Consider the following 22,328-nt stretch of genomic DNA (forward strand, 5'->3'; position numbering starts at 1 on the left):
TTCCCCCATCCCAGCAGTTACATCGCCTCAGTAGCTGAGCTCGCTCACCCCCTGTGACGATGCGGTTCTGGCGGGACCCAACTGAGAGTGCCAATTCAGGACCAATTGCTCAAACAGGGCAGTCACAGCCCTAGGCTGGGGTTTTTCCACCTCTAAGGCAAACCAAACCAGCCAGACAAAAAGGACTTCGGTTTCACCCCACTGGCTAACCACAAGTCACACAAGCAATTTCCTTAGACACTCCAGTTGCCCAGTATCACCACCAGTCCCACTCGTCCTGGGGATGAATGGTTATGAAAACCAACACCCCAATAAAAGAAAAAGGTTCTCTCGATCCCAAAGGACCAAGCCCCAGACCCAGGTCAATATACACATCAGATCTTACCCACAAATCACGCTGTTGCCAGTCCTTTAGAATCTAAAATCTAAAGGTTTATTCATAAAGGGAAAAAGGTAGAGATGAGAGCTAGAATTGGTTAAATGGAATCAATTACATACAGTAATGGCAAAGTTCTTAGTTCAGGCTTGCAGCAGTGATGGCATAAACTGCAGGTTCAAATCAAGTCTCTGGAGTACCTCCCCCGCTGGGATGGGTCAGTCAGTCCTTTGTGCAGAGCTTCAGCTTGTAGCAAAGTCCCTCCAGAGGTAAGAAGCAGGATTGAAGACCAGATGGAGATGAGGCATCAGCCTTATATAGGCTTTTCCAGGTGTAAGAACCTCTTTGTCCTCACTGTGGAAAATTACAGCAAAATGGAGTCTGCAGTCACATGGACAAGTCTCTGCATACTTTGCTGAGTACAAGGCGTATCTGCCTCCTCTCAATGGGTCAATTGTGTAGCTGAGGGTCCTTAATGGGCCATCAAGCAGGCTAGGCAGAGCTAACACCAACTTGTCTGGATTTTTCCCAGAAATACAGCACAAATTTGAAATACAGACAGTATAGAGCCAATACTCATAACTTCAACTACAAAATGACACAGACAGCATAATCATAACCAGCCACCCAGAACCTGGTCTTAGACACCTTATATGACCCCCTTTACTTAAGATTTGGTGCCACTACAGGACCTTGGTTGCAAACCATGTTCTATATGGTCCCAGTTTATATCAATAACGTCACACCCCCACAGCCTCCAAACAGGGCCTGTCCAGCCCTAGGAACTGGGTGAGCCATATTATCTCCCAGTGTGACTGTAGGGAAATCCCCATTAACTGCTAGCAGTGTGGGGCATAGGACACACAGTAGAACAATTCTGATTCTCTTCACTAGAGGGCATCAGGGTGACATACACACCAGCCAGCTCATCCCAGTATTTTCACTGTTAACTGAGAGGCAGGTGAGGGGTTCACATGAGACCCTAATCAAGCTGAGAGGGGCACCCCAATAGGGACCCTCTTTCCCGGGGCCCAGTCTGGCAGCCTCCGGTGCAGCCCTGCCCAGGAACTCAGTGGTGGGGGGTAGAGCTGGGCGTGGAGGGAGGGGCACTGCTGGACCCCCGCCCATGGGCATTCCCATTACTGCAGCTGATTTACAGCTGGCAGGTCTGGCCCTGGGCTCCAGGAGAGGCTGGGAATGGGGGCAGAGGGGGGTGAGTCATATACAAGACCCCCCCCACCATAACCAATAGGCCACCAGGGTGCCGGAGATTCACCAGCCTCCTGAGCTGGCACCTGCTATGTAACAAGAGCCGTGGGGCAGAGCTGGCCAAAGGAGCCCCCATGAGCCCCTCTCTGGGCAGCCCATGGCCCCCCTCCCCAGGTAACCCCTCCAAGTCCCCCCCCAGGTAATGCCTCCAAGCTCCCTCCCCCAGCTAACCCCATGGCCCCCCTCCCCTGGGAACCCCAATCTCGCTGGGAGTAACCCCAGACACCCCAAGTAATTCCTCTGACTCCCCAGGTAACCTGCTCTCCCTGGGTAGCCCCACTGACTCCTCCCCCCAGGGAGCCCCAGGAGGGGGCTGTCCCTGTATATTCTGTCGTGTGTCTCCTGGGTATGAAGGTTTAAAAGAGACCTGGATAAATTCATGGAGGTTAAGTCCATCAGTGGTTATTAGCCAGGCTGGGTAAGAATGGTGTCCCTAGCCTCTGTTGGTCAGAGGATGGCGATGGATGGCAGGAGAGAGATCACTTGATCATTGCCTGTTAGGTTCACTCCCTCTGGGGCACCTGGCATTGGCCACTGTCGGTAGACAGATACTGGGCTTGTGACGTTATGAGTATAATATAATATCTCATTGAAAGGTGAAAGCGCCAGAAAGAGTTAATTAACTCACAGACTGACCTGACCCATGGGTGAACCATGAGAACTGGTTAGGAAGATCTGTAAATGACTAGAGCTCTGAAATTCAAGTCTGCATTGTTAGAGGTAGAAGGGGAGATGTTTGCTCAGGTCTTGTGATGTCAGCAAACAAGTCTTGTCTATTGCTATAGTTTGAATTCAAAGATCAAAAAAGGAATATTAACATTTATGATGATACTTGAGTGAAATAGTATTATTGTCTATGTGTCTCTCTGAAGGTTGTGCTAACCTGTATCTGAACTGTTTAATGGATAAATTACTCTGTGCTAATTGCCAGGATTTTTGGGAGAAGGAGTTGAGCCTATTGTTTTCTCAGGCCGAAAGGCTGCTGGAAATGTATAAAAAGCCTGGGACACGATCCTGCTTCATCTCAGATCTGCTCTGGGTTTCAAGAGGGGGAAACCTTAAGCCATAAGGATTAAGATCCCCAGTCATTGACTGGAGCCACCCTGAATATGGAAATTGGACTATAACCTATGGACTATTTCTAAAAGGGCTTTTGGCAACTACAAGCTCAGCTCTACTGTGTATCTGAACCTCAAGAATTGAATTCAAGTCTGTCTGTACATTGATCTTTTAACCAACACTCTCTCTCTTTTCTTTTTTAATAAATTTTAGCTTAGTTAATAAGAATTGGCTGTAGCGTGTATTTTGGGTAAGATCTAAGTTATAATTGGACCTGGGTATGTGGCTGATCCTTTGGGATTGGAAGAACCTTTTCTTTTATATAATGAAGTAAGATTCTCAGGAATCATCATCATCCCTGACAGGTGTGTCTGGCCGGAGGCCTGAGGCTGGGCACTTTAAGGGAACTGCAGGGTTTGGACTCTGAGTGACCAGTGAGGTGCTGTAGAACCTGTTTTGTGCTGGTTGGTAAATCTAAGTATTGGAACAACCACCAGCGTTTGGGGTTTGTCTGCCCTGTTCTGTTTGCAGTTCACCCTCACTGAGTGACCTCAGCTGGCTCCCCCGGGCAGCACCGTCACAGGGCTGGATGGACCCTTGGTCTGACCCGGTGTGAGGAAGTGGGGCTGTGGTTAATGTTTCCTCTGAATACTGTGGGGGGGGGCCTCAGTTCCTGGCCGACCCTCTGTCGCCTGGCAACTAATGGCCGGGCCCTTCCCCCCCCCCCCCGCAAGGGGATGCTAAAGGTGGGGGAGAACAAAGAGCTCAGGTGACCTCCTGGCCCGGGAAAGGAACTCAGCCGAGAAAGAGGGGCTGGAGGGGGTTCAGTTTGGGGCTGGCTGGGGACCGGGAGTGAGGAGGTGTCTGGCTCGCTGCTCCCCAGGATGGACCCGGCTGAGGGGTCCCGATCGCGGTACCTACAAAAGCTCTGTTTTAGCCCCTGTTCCTGTCATCGAATAAACCTCTGTGTCACTGGCTGGCTGAGAGTCACGTCTGACTGTGAAGTGGGGGGGCAGGACCCTCTGGCTTCCCCAGGACCCCGCCGGGGCGGACTCGCTGTGGGAAGCGCACGGAGGGGCAGGGGATGCTGAATGCTCCCAGGAGAGACCCAGGAGGTGAAGCCGTGGGAGCTTCTTGCCCTGCAGACAGGCTGCTCCGAGGGAGAGGAGGCTCCCCAGAGTCCTGCCTGGCTTTGTGGGGAGCAGTTCCAGAGCAGCGCCCGGGGACTCCGTGACACAGGCTTGCCCAGCTCACACTGCAGCCCTTGCCAGGAGAGGCCCCAGCACAGCTCCAGCCCCCGGCAGTGGGGGCCAGGGCTCCAGGGTCTGCCCTTTCCTCCGGCTCATCCCGGCGCTGGGATTCCAGGACTGCTCTGAGCACCGGGGCGAGGGCAGAGTGCCCCCAGGCCAGGCTGGTGACTGCAGGGGCCCTGCTCACACAGCCCCATGACGCCAACGCTGGGCAGAGGAGAGCACACAGGCAGCCACCCGTCCGGGGCCCTGGAGATCCGCCTCTCCCTGTGGAAGCAACCCGAGGTCTCCCCACACACCGATTCCCCCAGCTCTCAGCCTGGCAGGCTGCTCCACTCACTCCCTGCTGTCTGGCCCGGGTTAGGCTGGGCAGAGAGGGGGCATGGGCTCAGGGGCGGCTCTACAAATTTGGCCGCCCCAAGCAGTTATGCCCGGGAGGTGCCCCCGAGCCGCGGGAGCAGCGGACCTCCCGCGGGCCTGACTGCGGAGGGTCCGCTGGTCGCGCGGCTCAGCTGGACCTCCCGCAGCTGCGGGCGGTTCGCTGGTCCGGCGGCTCTGGTTGAGCTGCCGCAGTCATGCCTGCGGGAGGTCCGCTGCTCCCGGGGCTCCGGTGGACCTCCCGCAGGCATGACTGCGGCAGGTCCGCCGGCCCAGCCTGCCGTCCCCCCGGGAAAGGGCCGCCCCAGGCGGGTGCTTGCCCCGCTGGGCTCTGGAGCCGGCCCTGCATGGGCTGTGCCCACATGGGCACTGAGACAGGACGGGCCTGGCCTGGGAACAGGGTGAGTGTCTCCGCTCTGATCCCATGCCAGTGGCTCACAACGCCACCCAGCCCTGCTCCGGGGAGCAAAGCCTCCGAGTGCGGCTGCTGGCGACCTGCAGGCCTGTCCGGCTGACCCACCTCCCTCTGCAGCGCTAAGGCATCACAGAGCTAGTCCGGGGCCAAGGGGGGGCGATCACCGTCCAGCCAGGAGAGGCATCCGTCTGGCACAAAACGGGCACAGCTGGCACCAGAGGCCAAGGTCCATGGCAGCCTGGCTCCCCTGGAGTGAATGCCTGCCCCAGATGGGCACGCTACCCCTTCCAGGCACCCAGGCCACCAAGCTTTGTGCCCATCCCGGACAGCTGGCAGGAGCCTGGCCGGGGCAGAGGCATCTGGTGCCCAAGGAGCAGGCGCGGTCCCTGTGGAAGGAACGTGCCCCTTGGCCAGACGCAGCTAGGCAGCGGCGGGGATTGAACCCACGACACACAGCACCAAACCACTGGTGGCTGCAGCTCCAGCCCTTGGCTGAGTGACTAGCCGGCCGTGCTGGGGCCGGCCACTAGAGGGAGCCGTGATCACACACCTGATCCCAGGCATTAGCCGGGTCCCATACGGCGCCTCCGCCGCCCGTGGGCCCCAGCGGAGCCGAGCCAGGTCAGAGCCACACTGGCCAAGCCGGGCCTGGCCCCACCAGAACCAGAGAGGGGCCACACACCATTCGCTAGTGCGGGGGGATGCCTGGGGGACACAGTCCCAGGGGAGGGCTGGTCACAGCCGTGGGGCAGGCAGGCCCTGGCCCAGCCCTTGCCGAGGGGGAAGCAGACCCACGGGAGGGCATTGCAAAGCCCTTTGCGCAGAGCAGAGCCCGGGGACAAGGACTCAGGCCCCTCTAGAGCTGTAATGCCCCGAGTGCCCCAAGGGGGCAGCGTCTTCCCCTTGGTCTAGAGCATCAGTGATGCTGCGGGGACCCTGGCCGGGAAGGATGCTCAGGCCTGTTGCAGGGGGCAGCTCCGCCGAGGGGGCTGGCTGGAGCGCCAAGCCTGGGGTGCAGTGCTCTGGGGGAGGCAGGCGCGGTTCCGGGCCGCAGGGGCCGCAGGCTTGGCGCTCCAGCCAGCCCCCTCGGGCTGCCACCCCAGGCTGCCTCTCGGCAACGTCCGGAGACACAAGCAGCCGCCTGAGGGGCTCAGAATTCGTAGTTACTAGCCAGGCTCATTCCCTGCCCTAATGGCAAACCCAGCAGTGCCGGAGCTGAGGGCATCTCTCTGGCTCATTAACGAGTAACCCAAAGGGCCACCTTTGTACTCTGGTCAGGGAAGGTGAATTGGACCTTCGAGCCCTGGGCTGCCCCCCCAGGCGGGGCTTTCGTTAGCCCTGCAGCGACCCAGGCACCTTCCCCCCAGCCGCAGCTCAGGCGTTCCCAGCCCCTCTGTGCGCCGGAGCCGGGCGGGAGGATGGCGGCGGGGAGGAAGGTCCTGACCCTGGACTCCGTGAATCCGCATGTCAAAGGCACCAGGCTCCCCACGCTGGGGCCCCTGCTGGAGAGGGCCTGGGAAATCCAGCGCCAGCTGGCGCAGGTGAGGGGGGTTCTGGGAAAGCGTTCGGGGTGTTCCTGGGGCTGCCGGGGCTCAGGGCATGTGGCAGCATCCTGGGCCCTGGCTGCAGGCGCTGGAAGGGCGGGTCTGTGCTCAACAGTGGCTCCAGCACCGGCCTCCTGGGCTGCCTGTCTGCTGCCTGCATGGCCAGTCAGAGGGCGACCAGTGGAACTGCCAGTGCCACTGCCCCCGGCATCGAGCGTCCCGCAGCCCAGCCCTGCCGTGATGGGCCTTGGCAACCGGTTCTGTCAGTCACACCTGGGCAGGGCCAGCCCCCGGCTCCCTGCCCCTTCACTGGGCCGGCCCTGCGGGGCTCACGGGGCCCCCGGCTCCCTGCCCTGTCACTGGGACGGCCCTGCGGGGCTCACGGGGCCCCTGGCTCCCTGCCCTGTCACTGGGACGGCCCTGCGGGGCTCCCTGCCCCGTCACGGGGCCGGCCCTGCGGGGCTCTCGGGGCCCCCGGCTCCCTGCCCCGTCACTGGGCCGGCCCTGCGGGGCTCCCGGCTCCCTGCCCTGTCACAGGGCTGGCCCTGCGGGGCTCTCGGGGCCCCCGGCTCCCTGCCCTGTCATGGGGCTGGCCCTGAGGGGCTCACTGGGCCCCTGGCTCCCTGCCCTGTCACTGGACCGGCCCTGCGTGGCTCACGGGGCCCCCAGCTCCCTGCCCTGTCACTGGGCCGGCCCTGCGGGGCTCTCAGGGCCAGTCCCCGGCTCCCTGCCCTGTCACTGGGCTGGCCCTGCGGGGCTCATGGAGCTGGCCCCCGGCTCCCTGCCCCGAGCCAGTCACACCTCCACACATCTCCCCGGGGTGGGGTGCACCAGCCTGGCTAGCAGAAAGGGGCCACAGGGCGAGAGTGAATCTGGGCCGGCCAACCTGTGCCAGAGCTACCCCAGGGAGAAGGAAAATGCAGCCTGTGCTGGGGAGCCCGTCCCCAGGGGAAGGGGTCAGCGTGCCCATCTGGGGCAGGCATTCACCCCAGGGGAGCCAGAGGAAGGAGGGGCCAGCTCTGTTGATGATGGCTCAGAGCCCCCCCCGCCTTGGTGGGGGCATTTTGCTCTCTGCCCCCAGGGAGAGGAGAAGCCCTTCCGGGAGGTTATCTGGTGCCACTCGGGGGACCCCCACGCTGCAGGCCAAAGACCCATCACCTTCCTACGCCAGGTGAGGAGCACGGATCCCCCCTGCAGCCCCTGGGGAGAGCAGAGACCAGCAGGGATGCCCCCCACGTCCCCTCCTGCCACACCCCGTGTGGGCGGGAGCAGCAAGTGGGAAAGCCCCAGCCGGGTTTTCCCCCACCCAGCTGCAATGCAGACAGCAGCCGCCTGCCCATCCCTGCCCCCGGTGCCATGCAGTGACCCCAGCAGCTCCCAGACCTGGGCCCCGGGGAGCTGCACAAACCCAGCGACCAGCAGCCCCTGCCCTGGGGAGACCAGCTGAAATAGCAAGACATGCAAAGGGCATGAGGGGAAACTGAGGCCCACAGTCACCCAGCTGCAGAGCTCAGGGTCATCCTGCGCATGAGCTACCACCACCTGTATGAGCTACAACAACCCATGTCATCGAGCGTCTGCATGAGCCCCCCACAGCACACACGCCCCCCTCTCTACGCCCCTGGCCTTCCTCTGCCAGCTTCCAGCCGAGGATCCCAACGCACGGGACAAGCCCTGGGGTGACAGTCATCCCCGGGCGGAGACCCAGCCCCGTGGAAGGCCTAAGTCTGCCCTCAGACTCGGGCCTGAGTGGTGGCCTTGTGCCAACCTCCCCCTCCCTCCCCCCAGTGCACTGGGCCTGGCAGGAAGGGGGAGTGAGCCCCGAGCCCCGTGAGTCACATGGGGAGGCAGGAGACTCAAGCCCAGATCTCGTGACTCCCAGCCCCGGGCCCGATCCCCCGATCCTCTGCCTGACCCCAATGCCACAGCTTGTGCCTCTTCCTGTCTGCGAGACCAGGAGAGCCCCCGGCTGTCTCCACGGCCATCGGGGTTTGCCCCTTAGTGGCTAATTGGGTCCTTGGTCATTGTATAGCTGACAACAACCCCACTCGGGCAGCGGTTCAGGGATTGGGTTTGAGTGGTCAAGGGCCAAGGTGTCCTCATAGCCCAGAGGTGGGCAAACTATGGCCTGCAGGACCCTCCTGCCCGGCCCCTGAACTCCTGCCCTGGCCCCTCCCCTGCAGCCTCAGCTCGCTCCAGCGCTGGCTCAGCGCTCTGGGCGGCGGGGCTGCGAGTTCTTGCCGGGCAGCGCAGCTGCAGACCCTGGCGTGATCTCTGTGCTGCACGGTGCTGCGTGGTGGCAGGGCTGGCTCCAGCCAGATGGCGCGAGCAGGGTTTCCTGGGGCAGACAGGGAGCAGGGGTGGTTGAAGGGGGGCAGGGGTCCCCGGGGGGCAGTCAGGAAGGAGGAGGGTTGGATGGGTGTGACGGTGCTGCCCGTGGGAGCCAGCTGAGGTCACTCAATCAGGGTGAACTGCAAACCAAACAGGGCAGACAAACCCCAAACGCTGGTGGTTATTCCAATACTTAGATTTACCAACCAGCACAAAACAGCTTCTACAGCACCTCACTGGTCACTCAGAGTCCAAACCCCGCAGTTCCCTTAAAGTGCCCAGCCTCAGGCCTCCGTCCAGACACACCTGTCAGATATGATGATGATTCCTGAGAATCTTACTTCATCATATAAAAGAAAAGGTTCTTCCAACCCCAAAGGATCAGCCACATACCCAGGTTCAATTATAACTTAGATCTTACCCAAAATACACGCTACAGCCAATTCTTATTAACTAAGCTAAAATTTATTAACAAAGGAAAGAGAGAGAGTGTTGGTTAAAAGATTAATCTACAGACAGACTTGAATTCAATTCTTGAGGTTCAGATACATAGCAGAGGTGAGCTTGTAGTTGCCAAAAGTCCTTTCAGAAATAGTTCATAGGTTATAGTCCAATGTCCATATTCAGGGTGGCTCCAGTCAGTGACTGGGGATCTCAATCCTTATGGCTTAAGGTTTCCCCCTCTTGAAACCCAGAGCAGATCTGAGATGAAGCAGGATTGTGTCCCAGGCTTCTTATACATTTCCAGCAGCCTTTCGGCCTGAGAAAACAATAGGCTTAACTCCTTCTCCCAAACATCCTGGCAATGAGCACAGGGTAATTTATCCATTAAACAGTTCAGATACAGGTTACCACAACCTTCAGAGAGACACATAGACAATAATACTATTGCACTCAAGTATCATCATAAATGTTAATATTCCTTTTTTGATCTTTGAATTCAAACTATAGCAATAGACAAGACTTGTTTGCTGACATCACAAGACCTGAGCAAACATCTCCCCTTCTACCTCTAACAATGCAGACTTGAATTTCAGAGCTCTAGTCATTTACAGATCTTCCTAACCAGTCCTCAAGGTTCACCCATGGGTCAGGTCAGTCTATGAGTTAATTAACTCTTTCTGGCCCTGTCACCTTTCAATGAGATATTATATCACAGTCATAACGTCACAATGGGGTGGCGGGGGGCAGACAGGGGCAGGGTTTCCTGGGGCGGTCAGGGAGCAGGGGTGGTTGAAGGGGGCCGGGGTGCCCGGGGGGGCAGTCAGGAAGGAAGGGGGTTGGATGGGGTGGTGGAGGGCAGACAGAGACAGGGTTTCCTGGGGCGGTCAGGGAGCAGGGGTGGTTGAAGGGGGCCAGGGGTGCCCGGGGGGGCAGTCAGGAAGGAAGGGGGTTGGAGGGGGTGGCGGGGGGCAGACAGGAGCAGGGGTTCTGGGGGCTGTCGGGGACAGGGGGGTTGGATGGGGCAGGAGTCCCAGGGGGGCCGTCAGGGGGTAAGAAGCAGGGGGGTCGGATAGGGGGCAGGGGCCGGGCTGTTTGGGGTGCACAGCCTCCCCTAACCCCCCCTCCATACAATTTTGGAAACCTGATGCAGCCCTCAGGCCAAAAAGTTTCCCCACCCCTGTCATAGCCTGAGCAAACCCTCCCTTGGACTCCCTACTCTGGCCACTGGGCGGCGCTCACGCGCCACAGGGCGAGGGGCCGTGTGGCGTTACAGCTGGCGCTGTGCTCTGGGCAGGAGTTGGGATGGCTAGTGATCTCGACTGGGGCAAAGCCACGGGGCCAGTCCGGCCGGCCGCTGGCCTACACCTGGCGGGATACTAGCTGAAGATCATCCCCATCCAGCTGTGCACGGAGCCTCTCGGCAGGGCACGCTCCCCTGCTGTGGTGTCCTCGGAGCAGGGAGGGCGTAAGATCAGCTGTCCCGGAGCTGGCCGCAGCTCGGGCATCCCCTGCCGCCCTACAACAGGCCAGTGGCCCCAGGATCCTGTCCCTGAGTAATGGCCAGTACGAGACGCAAAGCGCCCAGATGCTGTAATGATGGGCACCAAGTTAGAGTCATAGATTCCAAGGCCAGAAGGGATCATTGTGACCATCCAGCTTCGCCCCCCGAGCTCTGCCCTGTGAGTCCAGCTGTGGCAGCCAGCCAGGCGCTCCGGGTCGCTCCCCCCGGGGGGGGGCAGGGACTGATGCACGTGAGCAGGGTTTGCAGGGACACCCCGAACGGAGCAGGATTTATGAGCCCAGGGGCACCTGGCCTCGCAAGTCCTTAGGTCAGCAGAGAGACGGTGAAGGGCTCCACCTCTCCAAGCTGCTGTCACCTCCGGTTTGGCACCGTCTGTCCGTCCCTGGGGGGAGCTGCTGCGTCTCTCCGAGGGGCGGCCCTGCCCCCTTTGCTCCCCATCTCGAGGCCCTTGCTCTGCGGTCCTGCAGCCAGGTGGGGGAATCTCCTCCCTCCTGTCCCAGGCCCCGTCGGCTTTCCCGGACCTGCCCTGGCGGGAGCTGGTCCTAGCCAGGCCTGAATGACCCATTGGTACCTCCCCAGCCGCTTATGTCACGAGACCCCCCCACCCAGGAGCTTTGCCCAGGAGCATTTTAACCCTTCTGCACCCACTGAGGAGCAAATCCCTGTCGAGTGCAGCCCTGCCCTGCTCAGTCGCACAGATCTGACAGCCCATTCCCAGCCCTCACCATGCAAGGCTCTGCCACGGCAGGGGCTTCCTAGCCCCCAGCTGGGGGTGACCGGATAACCTCACCATGGGGGGGGAGGGGGAATGGGGCACCTTTCAGGGGCGGGGTAGCAGGGAGCTGGGTCCAGGCTAAGGGTTGGATGTCCCGCCCTTCCTTGCTGGCTGATCCGCCCCTGGTTGCGGGGGGCGGCTGCTGGGGCGGGCTGGGGGCAGAATGCAGGGAAAGGGGAGGTTTCCAAAGGGCACTCAGCTGGGTTGGCTATTGGGGTGCTGGGCTGTCAGTCACTTTCACTCCATTCCACCCCGTGCACTGACTGTCTCTGGGCTACGCCGTTATAGGTGGCTGCCATCTGTGCTTACCCAGAGCTGCTGCATGCCGACTCCATGCCACGGGACGCCAAGCAGCGAGCCAGCCGCATCCTGCAGGAGCTGCACGGCTCCAGTGCCGGTACCTGAGCACCGCAGCCTCCATCGGGATAGACCTCGCCCTGGGAGCTGGGTCTCCGGGCCCAGCCGCTCCCTGGAGTCACTGCTGGAACCTTCAGAGAGCGGGGCCATTCGTGCCAGCTGTGGGTGGGGGAGGCAGTGGACTGGGCCCCATCTGCGTCCCCCACTGGCCCATTGACTGGCCATGAACAGAGGTGGGGGGCCTCCCCCGTGGCTGATCCAGTGAATTTTGCCTGTGGCGGTGGTGGGGGCTGCGTGCCACAGAGTGGGGGGCTCTGCCAGGACCAGGGGCTGGCTGCCTGCCCCGGTTCTGGGGGCAGAAGGAGAGGGAGGGTCCTTGCTCTTTGCAGTTAAGCGCCAGAGTCTGTGCCTGACGCTGGGCTGGGTCCTTCTCCCAAGGGGCGTATAACATGGAGTACATCACCACTGCTGTCCCCCAGAGGGTGGCCCGCTACCTGGAGAGGAGAGACGGGGGCATCCGCTGCGACCCCAGGAACATCGTCACGTGCGGGGGCATCACCACGGCCATAGTGGTGAGTCCAGTGTGACCCAGACCCAGCCTGGGGGAGGGGGATTCGGACCAGCCAGCCCCACCAGCCGGGCAGCCTCCCTGGCCCCAGTGCCCTGCTGATGCTGGTCCGGGTGTCATTAACCCTTAGCCTGCCGGCCCTTGTCCTCCCTCCCCCCAGTGGTGCTGCGTGAGCCCGGGGCAGCCTGTGCTCTCTCTTCCTCCTCCAGGACTTCCTCTCCCTGGTGGTCAATGAGCAGGAGCCCAGCCGGGCGGGTGTGCTGCTGCCGGTGCCCGGGCACCCTCTCTTTGCGGACGCCGTAGCGCTGGCCGGTGCCGTCGGGGTGCCGTACCACCTGGACGAGGAGGGCGGCTGGGCCCTGGACGTTGGGGAGATCAGGCGGGTGCTCGGCCAAGCCAGGGGGCACTGCACCCCCAAAGTGCTCTGTGTCATCAACCCCGGGGACCCGACGGGTGAGTCGGAGAGAGCGGCCCCCTGCCCAACCCCGTCCTCATTAGCTCTCCTCCAGCGTGGGAGGATGCTGGAGAGCAGGGACGCACCGTGGGGATCTGCTGGGCTCTTCCATGGCACCCAGACGCCAGGGCCCTGGCTCTCCCAGCATTGCCCCTCCCAGCAGGAGAGCCCAGTGGGGTCAGGGCCCCCAGCATGGGGCGAGAGATCAGAGCCAGGGATGTGCCCAGGGCAGTCAATGTGCAGAGCCTCTCTGGGGCAGGACGGAGCTAGGAGAACAGGACACAGCTGCTGCCTCAGACACAGGCCCGTGGCACAGAGGAGACCCCGTTCCCCGGCCTGCCTTGCCCAGGTGACGTCAAAGCTTTGTGGGTCAGGGGAGGGAGACTCAGCACCCAGCACCAGCGACATGCCCTGCTGGCTGGCAGGAGGACCGGGGGGCAGGGCTCTGGCTGGCAGGAGGACCGGGGGGCAGGGCCCTGGCTGGTAGGGGAAGCGGGTGGCAGCAGCCCTGGCTGGCAGGAGGACCGGGGGGCAGGGCCCTGGCTGGCAGGAGGACCGGGGGGCAGGGCCCTGGCTGGCAGGAGGACCGGGGGGGCAGGGCCCTGGCTGGCAGGGAGAACTGGGCGGCAGGGGGAGCTGGGTAGCAGGGCCCCAGCTGGCAGCCGAGGGGCAGAGGGGTTCTCAGCAGGTGGCGTTGGCTGGAACGATCGGGACGGGAGCAGCCAGGCCAGGCTGGCAGGATGGCTCCACACCTGACTCAGTCCTGGCCTTGGCAGACTGGGCGACCCCACCCTCTGCCAGGGGACTCCTGGATCTCAGCCTCGTCCAGGGTCACTGTGTGAGGAGGCCAGGATCAAAGGGACCTGCAGGCCCCTCACCCACCCTGCTTGTGCCCGCAGGCCATGTGCTGAGCAGGAGGCACATCCAGGATGTTCTTCAGCTGGCCGCCCAGGAGAGGCTGCTTCTGCTGGCGGATGAGGTGGGTGCCGGCCGCCCCTGGTATCCGGTACCCTTGGGGAGGGAACGCAGCACCGGGTGGGGGCGGGGAGCTGGGAGAGCAGCCCTTAGCCACTGGCTGCGTGTGGGGGGGTCCGACAGGAGGAGCTGGTGTTAAGCACCTGGCCCTGCCCTCCATCCCCAGGAAGCACCCTGACCCCTCTCCATTGTTCCCCACACACTCCGGGGCAGCCACCCCTACCCAGCTCCTAGGGCTCCAGGCCACCCATAGCCACTCATACCCGTACCCAGCTCCTAGGGCCCCGGGCGAAAGGCACCTACCCGTACCCAGCTCCTAGGGCTCCAGGCCACCCATAGCCACTCATACCCGTACCCAGCTCCTAGGGCCAGAGCCGTCCCTCGGGTAGGGCGAATCAGGGCAACCGCTCCAGGCCCTGCGCTTTGCGGGGCCCCACAGGCCGGTGCGATTGGCCGGTGCGGTCGGTCCCGGAAGAGACGTATCCGTCACTCCTGTCCCAGACCCTGCTCCCCGCTAGGGATGGCCCTGCCTAGGGCTCAGGGGGTGCTCGGCTGCGGGTTTTCAGGATCTTTTCCCAGTGAAAGAGCCTCACACAGTAATATCCTTAACCTCTAGTTATTAACAGTTACCAAAACCGACCACACACTGCTCACCGCTCCCCATGCGACAGAGGCACTTTCCCTGCTGGCCAGGCAGGAGCAGGTCAGCCGGGGACTCCAGTCTCTGCCCGGGGTCATTGGCTTGGGGCTGGGTCCTGGAGTTGGTTCCCAAAGAACTTCATTTTGGACCCCAGTTTATATAGTGAAACCAGAGTCCTGCTTAGGTAACCAGTCATTTCACTGAAGTATTACAAAATCATTCTTTGACCAATCCTAGCCCATTACCAAACAGCTCTTTAACCAATCATACCCCACCATATGAGTTGATTTACACCTTGCAAAATTAGTTATGCAACAGACAACGGCAATCAAAGAACCAGATAGAGACCAGACAGATAAACACTGGAGAAGTGGGGCCCATAAAACCAAAACAATAGAGACGCAGAGATTTCACACCCACAGCTGTTGATGAGTGAGTCCGTGCCAGACAGATGCCATCAAACAGAGTTTTCTTTAAACATCCACTTAAGAGATTCCTTGCTTATCTGATGGTGGTGAGTGCTATTAGGAGGGCACCTTCTTAACAGCCTGAAATCATAGACTCGTAGAATCTCAGGGTTGGAAGGGACCTCAGGGGGTATCTAGTCCAACCCCCTGCTCAAAGCAGGACCAATCCCCAACTAAATCACCCCAGCCAGGTGTCAAGCCTGACCTTAAAAACCTCTAAGGAAGGAGATGCCACCATCTCCCAACATAACCCATTCCAGTGCTTCACCACCCTCCTAGTGAAACAGTGTTTCCTACTATCCAACCTTGACCTCCCCCACTGCAACTTGAGACCATTGCTCCTTGTTCTGTCATCTGCCACCACTGAGAACAGCCGAGCACCATCCTCTTTGGAACCCCCTTCAGGTAGTTGAAAGCAGCTATCAAATCTCCCCTCATTCCTCTCTTCTGCAGACTAAACAATCCCAGTTCCCTCAGCCTCTCCTCATAAGTCATGTGCCCCAGCCCCCTAATCATTTTCATTGCCCTCCGCTGGACTCTCCAATTTGCCCACAGTACGATTTGACATTGTTTTGATATGATTTAGATGGAATGTGAGGAAGTGACTTTCTGCTTCTTGGTTCATGGCTGCTGCTGTCCTTACATGGCTGCAGACAAAAGCCTCAGACCTGACACCATCCTTGATGGGCAGCACGCTGGGCTCCTCTCCCCGCCCCCCAGGTGTCAGCCTGATCCTCCTCTCTGTCCCGGCAGGTTCATCAGGACAGCGTGTTCACCCCAGACTCCCCTTTCCTCTCCTTTAAGCGGGTTCTGTGTGAGCTAGGCCCCGTGGTCTCCAGCGCGGTGCAGCTAATCTCCTTCTACTCTGTCTCCAAGGGCTTCGCCGCAGAGTAAGTGCACCCCCTTCTGCCAGGCCTGGAAATGCCCCTACTCCCCCTGTGGATGCTCCAGATGGTGGGTCCTTCCCGACCCCACTCTGAGACTATGATGGGATGTTAGATGGGTGGGATCTGAGTTACCACAGAGAATTCTCTCCTGGGTGCTGGCTGGTGAGTCTTGCCCACATGCTCAGGGTTTAGCTGATCGCCATATTTGGGGTTGGGAAGGAATTTTCCTCCAGGGCAGATTGGCAGAGGCCCTGGGGGGTTTTCGCCTTCCTCTGCAGCATGGGGCACGGGTCACTTGCTGGAGGATTCTCTGCACCTTGAGGTCTTTAAACCATGATTTGAGGAGTTCAATAACTCAGACATAGGTTAGGGGTTTGTTACAGGAGTGGGTGGGTGAGGTCCTGTGGCCTGCGCTGTGCAGGAGGTCAGACTAGATGATCATAATGGTCCCTTCTGACCTTAAAGTCTATGGGTCTATGTGCCCCTTCGCCCCGGTGCCACCCCCAGGATTACAAGGGTATGGGCAGTTCCTGCCCCAGCACATACAAAATCATTGGCCTTTCTTTGGCACATGGTCTGCGATGCCAGCTGGGAGGGCAGGTGGGTGGCGCCAGTGAGGGAGGAGGCTCCCCCGTCATGGTCAGCTCAGGGACACAGATTGCAAAACCAGTCAGGGACAAGTGCCATCTGGGGCAGAGCCCGTGACGCAGTTGTAATTGTTCTGGCTGTCAGTGCTGACCTGCCCCAGGCCCCTGGGGTGCCAGTGTGCCAGGCGTACCGCGACTCGGAGGCAAACACCGTAGGTGCTTCAGCAGCTAGGCCTTGTAGGTGCCAGCCCTGGGGGTCCCAATAACACTCAGCCACATGGGGTGAGGAGTTACAGATACCCTAGGTACCGGGGCCTTGAACAGTGACCGCTCAAAGCAAGTGTGCGTGGAGCTCCCATCCTTGGAGCTGTGACCAGCCCAGCTGTTTGATGTAAATCGCTCCCTGGTGGGGTGGGCGGAGCTGAGCCAGGAAGAATTGGTATAAAAAGTCACTTGCTGGGCGCAGGGCCGGCTGTAAGCCGATTCCCCCGATTCTCCGGAATCGGGCCCTTTGCCTTAGGCGTCTTTTTAATTTTTAATTTTTTTTTTACTCACCCGGTGGTGGGGTGGTGGAGTGGTGTCCGCTCCGGGGCTTCGGCGGCATTTCGGTGGCAGGGGTGGGGGTGGGGAGAGATGTCCACTCCAGGGCTTCAGTGGCATTTCAGTGGTGGGGGGGGGGTCCTTTGGTGCCGCGAAAGACCCGGAGCGGACCCCCCGCCGACGAAGTGCCGACGAAGCCCCGGATCGCTGCCGGGTATTTAAATCGGGCCCCGCCGTTCATAAAGCCGGTGGCCCTGGCTGGGCATACTCGGGAGTCACTGAGGCAGCGCACAGAGGTGTTGGAGGGAGCATGGGAGGCTTTCCTTCCTGGTTCAGCACGACGTGTGAAATTGAGATGGCCAGCGAGGGAAGGGATGGAACACCTGCCTCGGATGTGCCATGGTCTCTCTCCGGCCTGAGGCCGGGAGGGATTTTCTGTGCTTGAGGTGCACGTTGGTGGCTGTGCTGGAAGAAGGAGGAGCAGAGAGGTGATTTCACCTCTGTATGTGGCCCTGGTGTGAGCGCTGCTGGGGTCCTGGGACCAGTTCCAGCCTCCCCAGAGGATGCTGATAAATTGGAGAGGGGTCAGAGAAGAGCCATGAGAATGATTCCAGGATTAGAAAACCTGCCTTACAGGGATAGACTCAAGGAGCTCGATCTATTTAGCTTTCCAAAGAGAAGGTTAAGGAATAACTTGATCATGGTCTGTAACTATCTACAGGGGAACAAATATTTGACAACAGCCTCTTTGATCTAGCAGAGAAAGGTCTGACCCAGGGGTGGGCAACCTATGGCCCAGGTGCCGAAGGCGGCACGTGAGCGATTTTCAGTGGCACTCACACTGCCTGGGTCCTGGCCACCGGTCCGGGGGGCTCTGCATTTACTTAACCTTCTTAACCATTTAAAAAACCTTATGTACTTTACATACAACAATAGTTTAGTTATATATTATAGACCTATAGAAAGAGACCTTCTAAAACATTAACATATATGACTGGCACGCGGAACCTTAAATGAGTGAATAAATGACTTGGCACCGCACTGCTGAAAGGTTGCCGACCCCGGTCTAACAGCATCCACTAGCTGGAAGCTGAAGCTAGACAAATTCCTGCTGGAAATAAGGTGAACATTTACCAAGGGCAGTGTGGGTTTCTCCACCACTGACCATTTTTAAATCCAGACGGGCTGCGTTTCTAGCAGCTCTGCTCTGGGAATGGCTTGGGGGCAGGGCTCTGGCCTGTGTTACACAGGGGATCAGACTGGGTGATCACAATGGGCCTTTCTGGCCTTGGCTCTGGGAAGCTAGGAAAGAGAGACAATAGCGGTTCTTATTGGGGTCCCTGCTGGGAGTCTGGGGGAGGGGGACAGAAGTGCCTGGGTGCCCGCTCTAGTCTGGTCTCCTCGGCAGCTGGTTCTGCACACAGGTCCCTGGGGTCTGCTCCCTGCACCTGGTGTCCGATCTGCTTTCAGCTCGCCACAGAGCCACTGCCCCTCTTCCCCATGTGCCAGGTCACCGCCGGGGGCAGGGGTATGTGCCTGTGTGTCCATCCTAGGGGTCATGGATCGGGGGGGGGGGGGGTTCATCAGGGGCACAGATCCTATAGTGACAGCTGGGGGGGAGGGGGCTAATCCACCCCTAGTGCCAATGGGCCTTGGGGCAGAATCCTCTTCTAGCACCAACTCCATGGGCAGGGCCTCGCTGGCAGCCGATGGCACTGACTCTAGAGGTACAAGAGCCCTGGCCAGTCCAGCCCCCCTCTATCCAGGAGCCCCCCAGCTGTGCCCCAGGACTCTGACTCTCAGTGAGCGGGGTGCAGGGGTGGGTGTGGCCCCTGGAGCTCACCTCTTCTCTGCTCTGGCAGGGGCGGTTTCCGGGCCGGCTTCTTTGAGCTTGTGAACATCGACCCAGCAATCATGAAATGCTTCTGCTCCTGGGGAATGTCCGTCTACCCCCTGATCCTGGGCCAGGTCCTGCTGGATGCCCTGATGGAGCCGCCGCTGCCTGGGGAGCCCTCCTGCCAGACCTTCATGGCAGTGGGTGCTGCATGCCGCGCGGCAGGGCGGGAGGGCTGGGGGAGTGGGGAGGGGCCCAGCTGCAGGGCGCAGGGAAAGGCGTGCTGGGGGAAAGCAGGGCAGGCTGGTCTGGGACTGGGTGCAGGGGGAGAGGCAGAGACACTAGTCAGAACATGGCAAGGGCAGGTCCAGAGCACAGGTAAGGGGGGAGGTCACAGGTGGCTCCAGGGCATGGCAGGTGAAGAAGGAAGAGTGCATGGCGCTGAGGGTTGGTGCTGGGCACAGCCGACAGCTGGGGTGTGGCAGAGTCACATCGAGGGATGCCAGGCTGGTGTCCAGCTCAGGAGGAAACAGTCTCCTCTGGTGCTGAGCTGAGCCCATCAGACAACGCTCGGCCTGGGCAGGTGTCGGGGAAGAACTGTGCCCGCCCCCAGCTGCTCTGAGGCTGAGGACTAGTGGTTAGAGCAGCATCTGACAGTCAGGGCTCCGGGTTCTACTCCTGTCTCTAAGCAGGAGAGGAGTCTAGTGGTCAGAGCAAGAAGCAGGACTCCTGGGTTCTATTCCCAGAGGATAACACCTACCTCCCACACTCAGCGCTGTGGTTCTCTCTCTTGGCGGCTCCCAGGAGAAGCAGGCAGTGCTGAGCAACCTGGCCCACAAAGCGCAGCTGACCCAGGAGATCTTCAGCCAGGTGCCCGGGATCCGCTCTAACCCCGTGCAGGGCGCCATGTACTCCTTCCCCAGGATCCAGATCCCCGCCAGGGCCGTGCAGGAGGCCCAGGTGAGAGCCGGGCACGGAGCAGCCCAGTGGGGTGTGGGGAGCAGGCCCAGCCCGGCTAAGAGCGTAGGGAGTGACCCTCCTGATGCCCTTTTTTCCTCCTAGGCCCTCGGTCTGGAGCCTGATTTCTTCTTCTGTCAGAAGCTTCTGGAGGCGACGGGGATCGTACTGGCCCCAGGGAGCACCTTCGGGCAGTGCCGGGGCACCCACCACGTCAGGTACCGCAGGGTGAGGAGTTCCATTTCGGTGACAGGACGGGTGGGGTTTGATTAGGGTGACAGGGTGGGGTTCAGTGATGGGTGATGGGGTCAGGTTCAGTGTTTGGTGATGGAGGCGTGGGGATGGGTGAGAAGGTGGGGGGTTGGGTGATGGATGACAGGGTGGGGTGGGGTGATAGAGTCAGGGTCAATGACTGTTTGGGGAGTGGGTGATGGCAGGGCCGCCCAGAGGATTCAGGGGGCCTGGGGTCTTCGGCGGCGGGGCCTGGGGCAGAAGGACCCCCTGCTGCCGAATTGCTGCCAAAGACCTGGAGCGAGTGAAGGACCCCGCTCCAGGGACCCCAAGAAACTCTCAAATTGCCCCACTTGCTCCCCCCTATGGGTGGCCCTGGGTGATGGGGTGGGGTTTGGTGGTGGGTTCTGAATGAGCTTAGGCTGGCCACACAGCTCAGATGGGGTCAAGTCCCTTCATCGCACCCACAATATGATCCTTTTCATAATCCGGCTTTCCCCATGAATCAGGCCCTAGGCCGCAGGCTCCTGCAGAGCCGAGCCCTCCTGTATCCCTGCACTGGGGCCATGAGAGATGGAGGAGCACCGGCAGGGACCAGCCGGCCCACCTGCATCTAGGGCCAGGGCAGCAGTGCTCCCTGCAGCAGAGTCCCAGGGCTCTGCCAGCTGAGGGTTCAGTGGCCCAGCGCCAAGGCTCTCAGCCCTTCTCTTCAGAGGGTCGCTTGGGGAAAACCCCCCAGCCCAGGCAGGAGCGAGGGATCAGCTCAGCATCTTCTCCCCAGTGACCTTCCCTTCCACTCCCAGGGTGACGCTGCTGCTCCCAGTGGAGACGCTGAAGATTGTCTTACAAACCGTCGCAGACTTCCACTCCGAGTTCCTGCAGCGATATTCCTGAAGAGTGTGTGGGCGGGTGGGGGGTGTCTTTGCCCAATGAATAAATGGAGTTAATTACATTAATCACATGGGTCTCTTGCAGGTTTAAACGAGTGCAAATGATGGATTTTCTGTAAGGTGTAGTCTTCAGATCATGATGTGAGGACGTCGGTAACTCAGCCAGAGGTTAGGGGTTAGTTACAGGAGCGGGTGGGTGAGGTTCTGTGGCCTGCGATGTGCAGAAGGTCAGACTAGATGATCATGCTGGTCCCTTCTGGGCTTAAAGCCTATGAGTCTATAGAAAGTCAATGTCTCCTTTGGCCATTTGCCCACAGCAGAGCCACGATACAAAGTGCCAGGAATGTCTGTGTCTCCTCAGCAAACACGGCTCTCTGGGATAGCAGGAGGCTGGGGGCAGGACTGAGGGGCATCGGCCGAGCTGTGGGGGGGACACCAGGATGATGACAGCAGATGTACATCAAACTGTTACCACGGGAACTTGGCCGTACTCCTCCACACATTAACAGTCACCTGGCGGCCCAGGCTCGGGGCTGGGCACCGCTTTGTTGCTGCTGCCTGGCTCACGTTCACTGTGCACAATATAAGGGTGAAATTCAGCCCTGGCATAAGCGGCTGCAATCCCAGGGCCACCAGTGGAGTTGTGCCCAATTGCACCCACCTGGCATCTGGCCCTATATCAGCTGTCAGCTCTGCTCTTCCACACTCCCGGGGCTCCTCAGGGTCAGAGGCGTCCCAGAAAGGTCCAAGCAGCTGCAGAGTTCATAGATAAACAGGCCAAAGCCAGCCCCGCTCTGCTGATGGCCCAGGGCTAGCAGTGACAGCAGGGCAGCTGGAGTTTGGGGGCGGGCTGTGAAGGAGCATTGGGTTCATAGGCGCCGACTCGGTGGGTGCTCCAGGGCTAGAGCACCCATGGGGAAAAAATGATGGGTGCTGAGCACCCACCAGCAGCCCCCTATCAGCACCTCCCCCTCCCTTTAGCGCCTCCTGCTCGCTGGCGGACCCTGCTGGTCAGCGCTTCCCCCTCCCTCCCCACGCCTCGCACCCACAACAATCAGCTGTTTTGCGGTATGCAGGAGGCTGGGGGCAGGGGTAGGAGTGAGAATGCCGTGTGCTCGGGGAGGGGGTGGAACGGGGCAGGACGAGGCCAAGCGGGGCTGGAGCCGGGGTGAGAAGAGGTGGGGCATGGGCAGGGGTGTGGCCTCGAGGGAAGGGGTGGAGTGGGGGCATGGCCTGGGGCGGAGCCAGGGGTTGAGCACCCCCCGCGCACAATGGAAAGTCGGCACCTGTGGTTGAATAGAGGAATGGAGAACAGGCGCCTGAGCCCCAGGGTGGAGGAGGGGCAGGGGAGCCAGAGAGCGGGTTGTACTCAGAGCGGGGAGCAGGCTGGGGAATGGGCAGTGGGAGGAGGGAAGGTCTGGAAGCAGCAGCAGAAGAGCTGGATTAACCCAAAGCCCATCTGGGGTTTGGTGCCGAGGCCTCTCTGGCTTCTGTGGGATCAGAACCACGTTGCCTGTAGGGGCAGGGGAGGGGAGACACGGGTGATGGAGACAAATGACAGGAGAGATGCAGGAAGGG

General features: G+C 60.2%; 1 protein-coding gene across 4 annotated transcripts; it reads left to right on the top strand.

The window, feature by feature from the left end:
* The first annotated feature begins 6,089 nt into the window (after positions 1-6,089).
* LOC123364343 (alanine aminotransferase 2-like) lies at positions 6,090-20,816 on the top strand. Of its 4 annotated transcripts, none has more exons than XM_045006391.1 (11): positions 6,090-6,288; positions 7,373-7,462; positions 11,652-11,760; positions 12,159-12,292; positions 12,498-12,741; positions 13,642-13,721; positions 15,578-15,714; positions 18,701-18,872; positions 19,477-19,632; positions 19,735-19,857; positions 20,664-20,816. In XM_045006391.1, exons 1-11 carry the CDS (start codon positions 6,166-6,168, stop codon positions 20,805-20,807), a joined length of 1,512 nt encoding a protein of 503 aa, XP_044862326.1. In that variant the 5' UTR covers positions 6,090-6,165; the 3' UTR covers positions 20,808-20,816. The 4 variants fall into 4 exon arrangements, with proteins under 4 accessions (XP_044862326.1, XP_044862327.1, XP_044862324.1 ...); XM_045006392.1 differs by having other exon boundaries at positions 6,091-6,288; positions 19,735-19,847; XM_045006389.1 differs by lacking the exon at positions 6,090-6,288 and having other exon boundaries at positions 6,829-7,462.
* Positions 20,817-22,328: the final 1,512 nt, after the last annotated feature.

The sequence above is a fragment of the Mauremys mutica genome, chromosome 2, assembly GCF_020497125.1.
Source record: "Mauremys mutica isolate MM-2020 ecotype Southern chromosome 2, ASM2049712v1, whole genome shotgun sequence".
Lineage (NCBI taxonomy): Eukaryota > Metazoa > Chordata > Testudines > Geoemydidae > Mauremys > Mauremys mutica.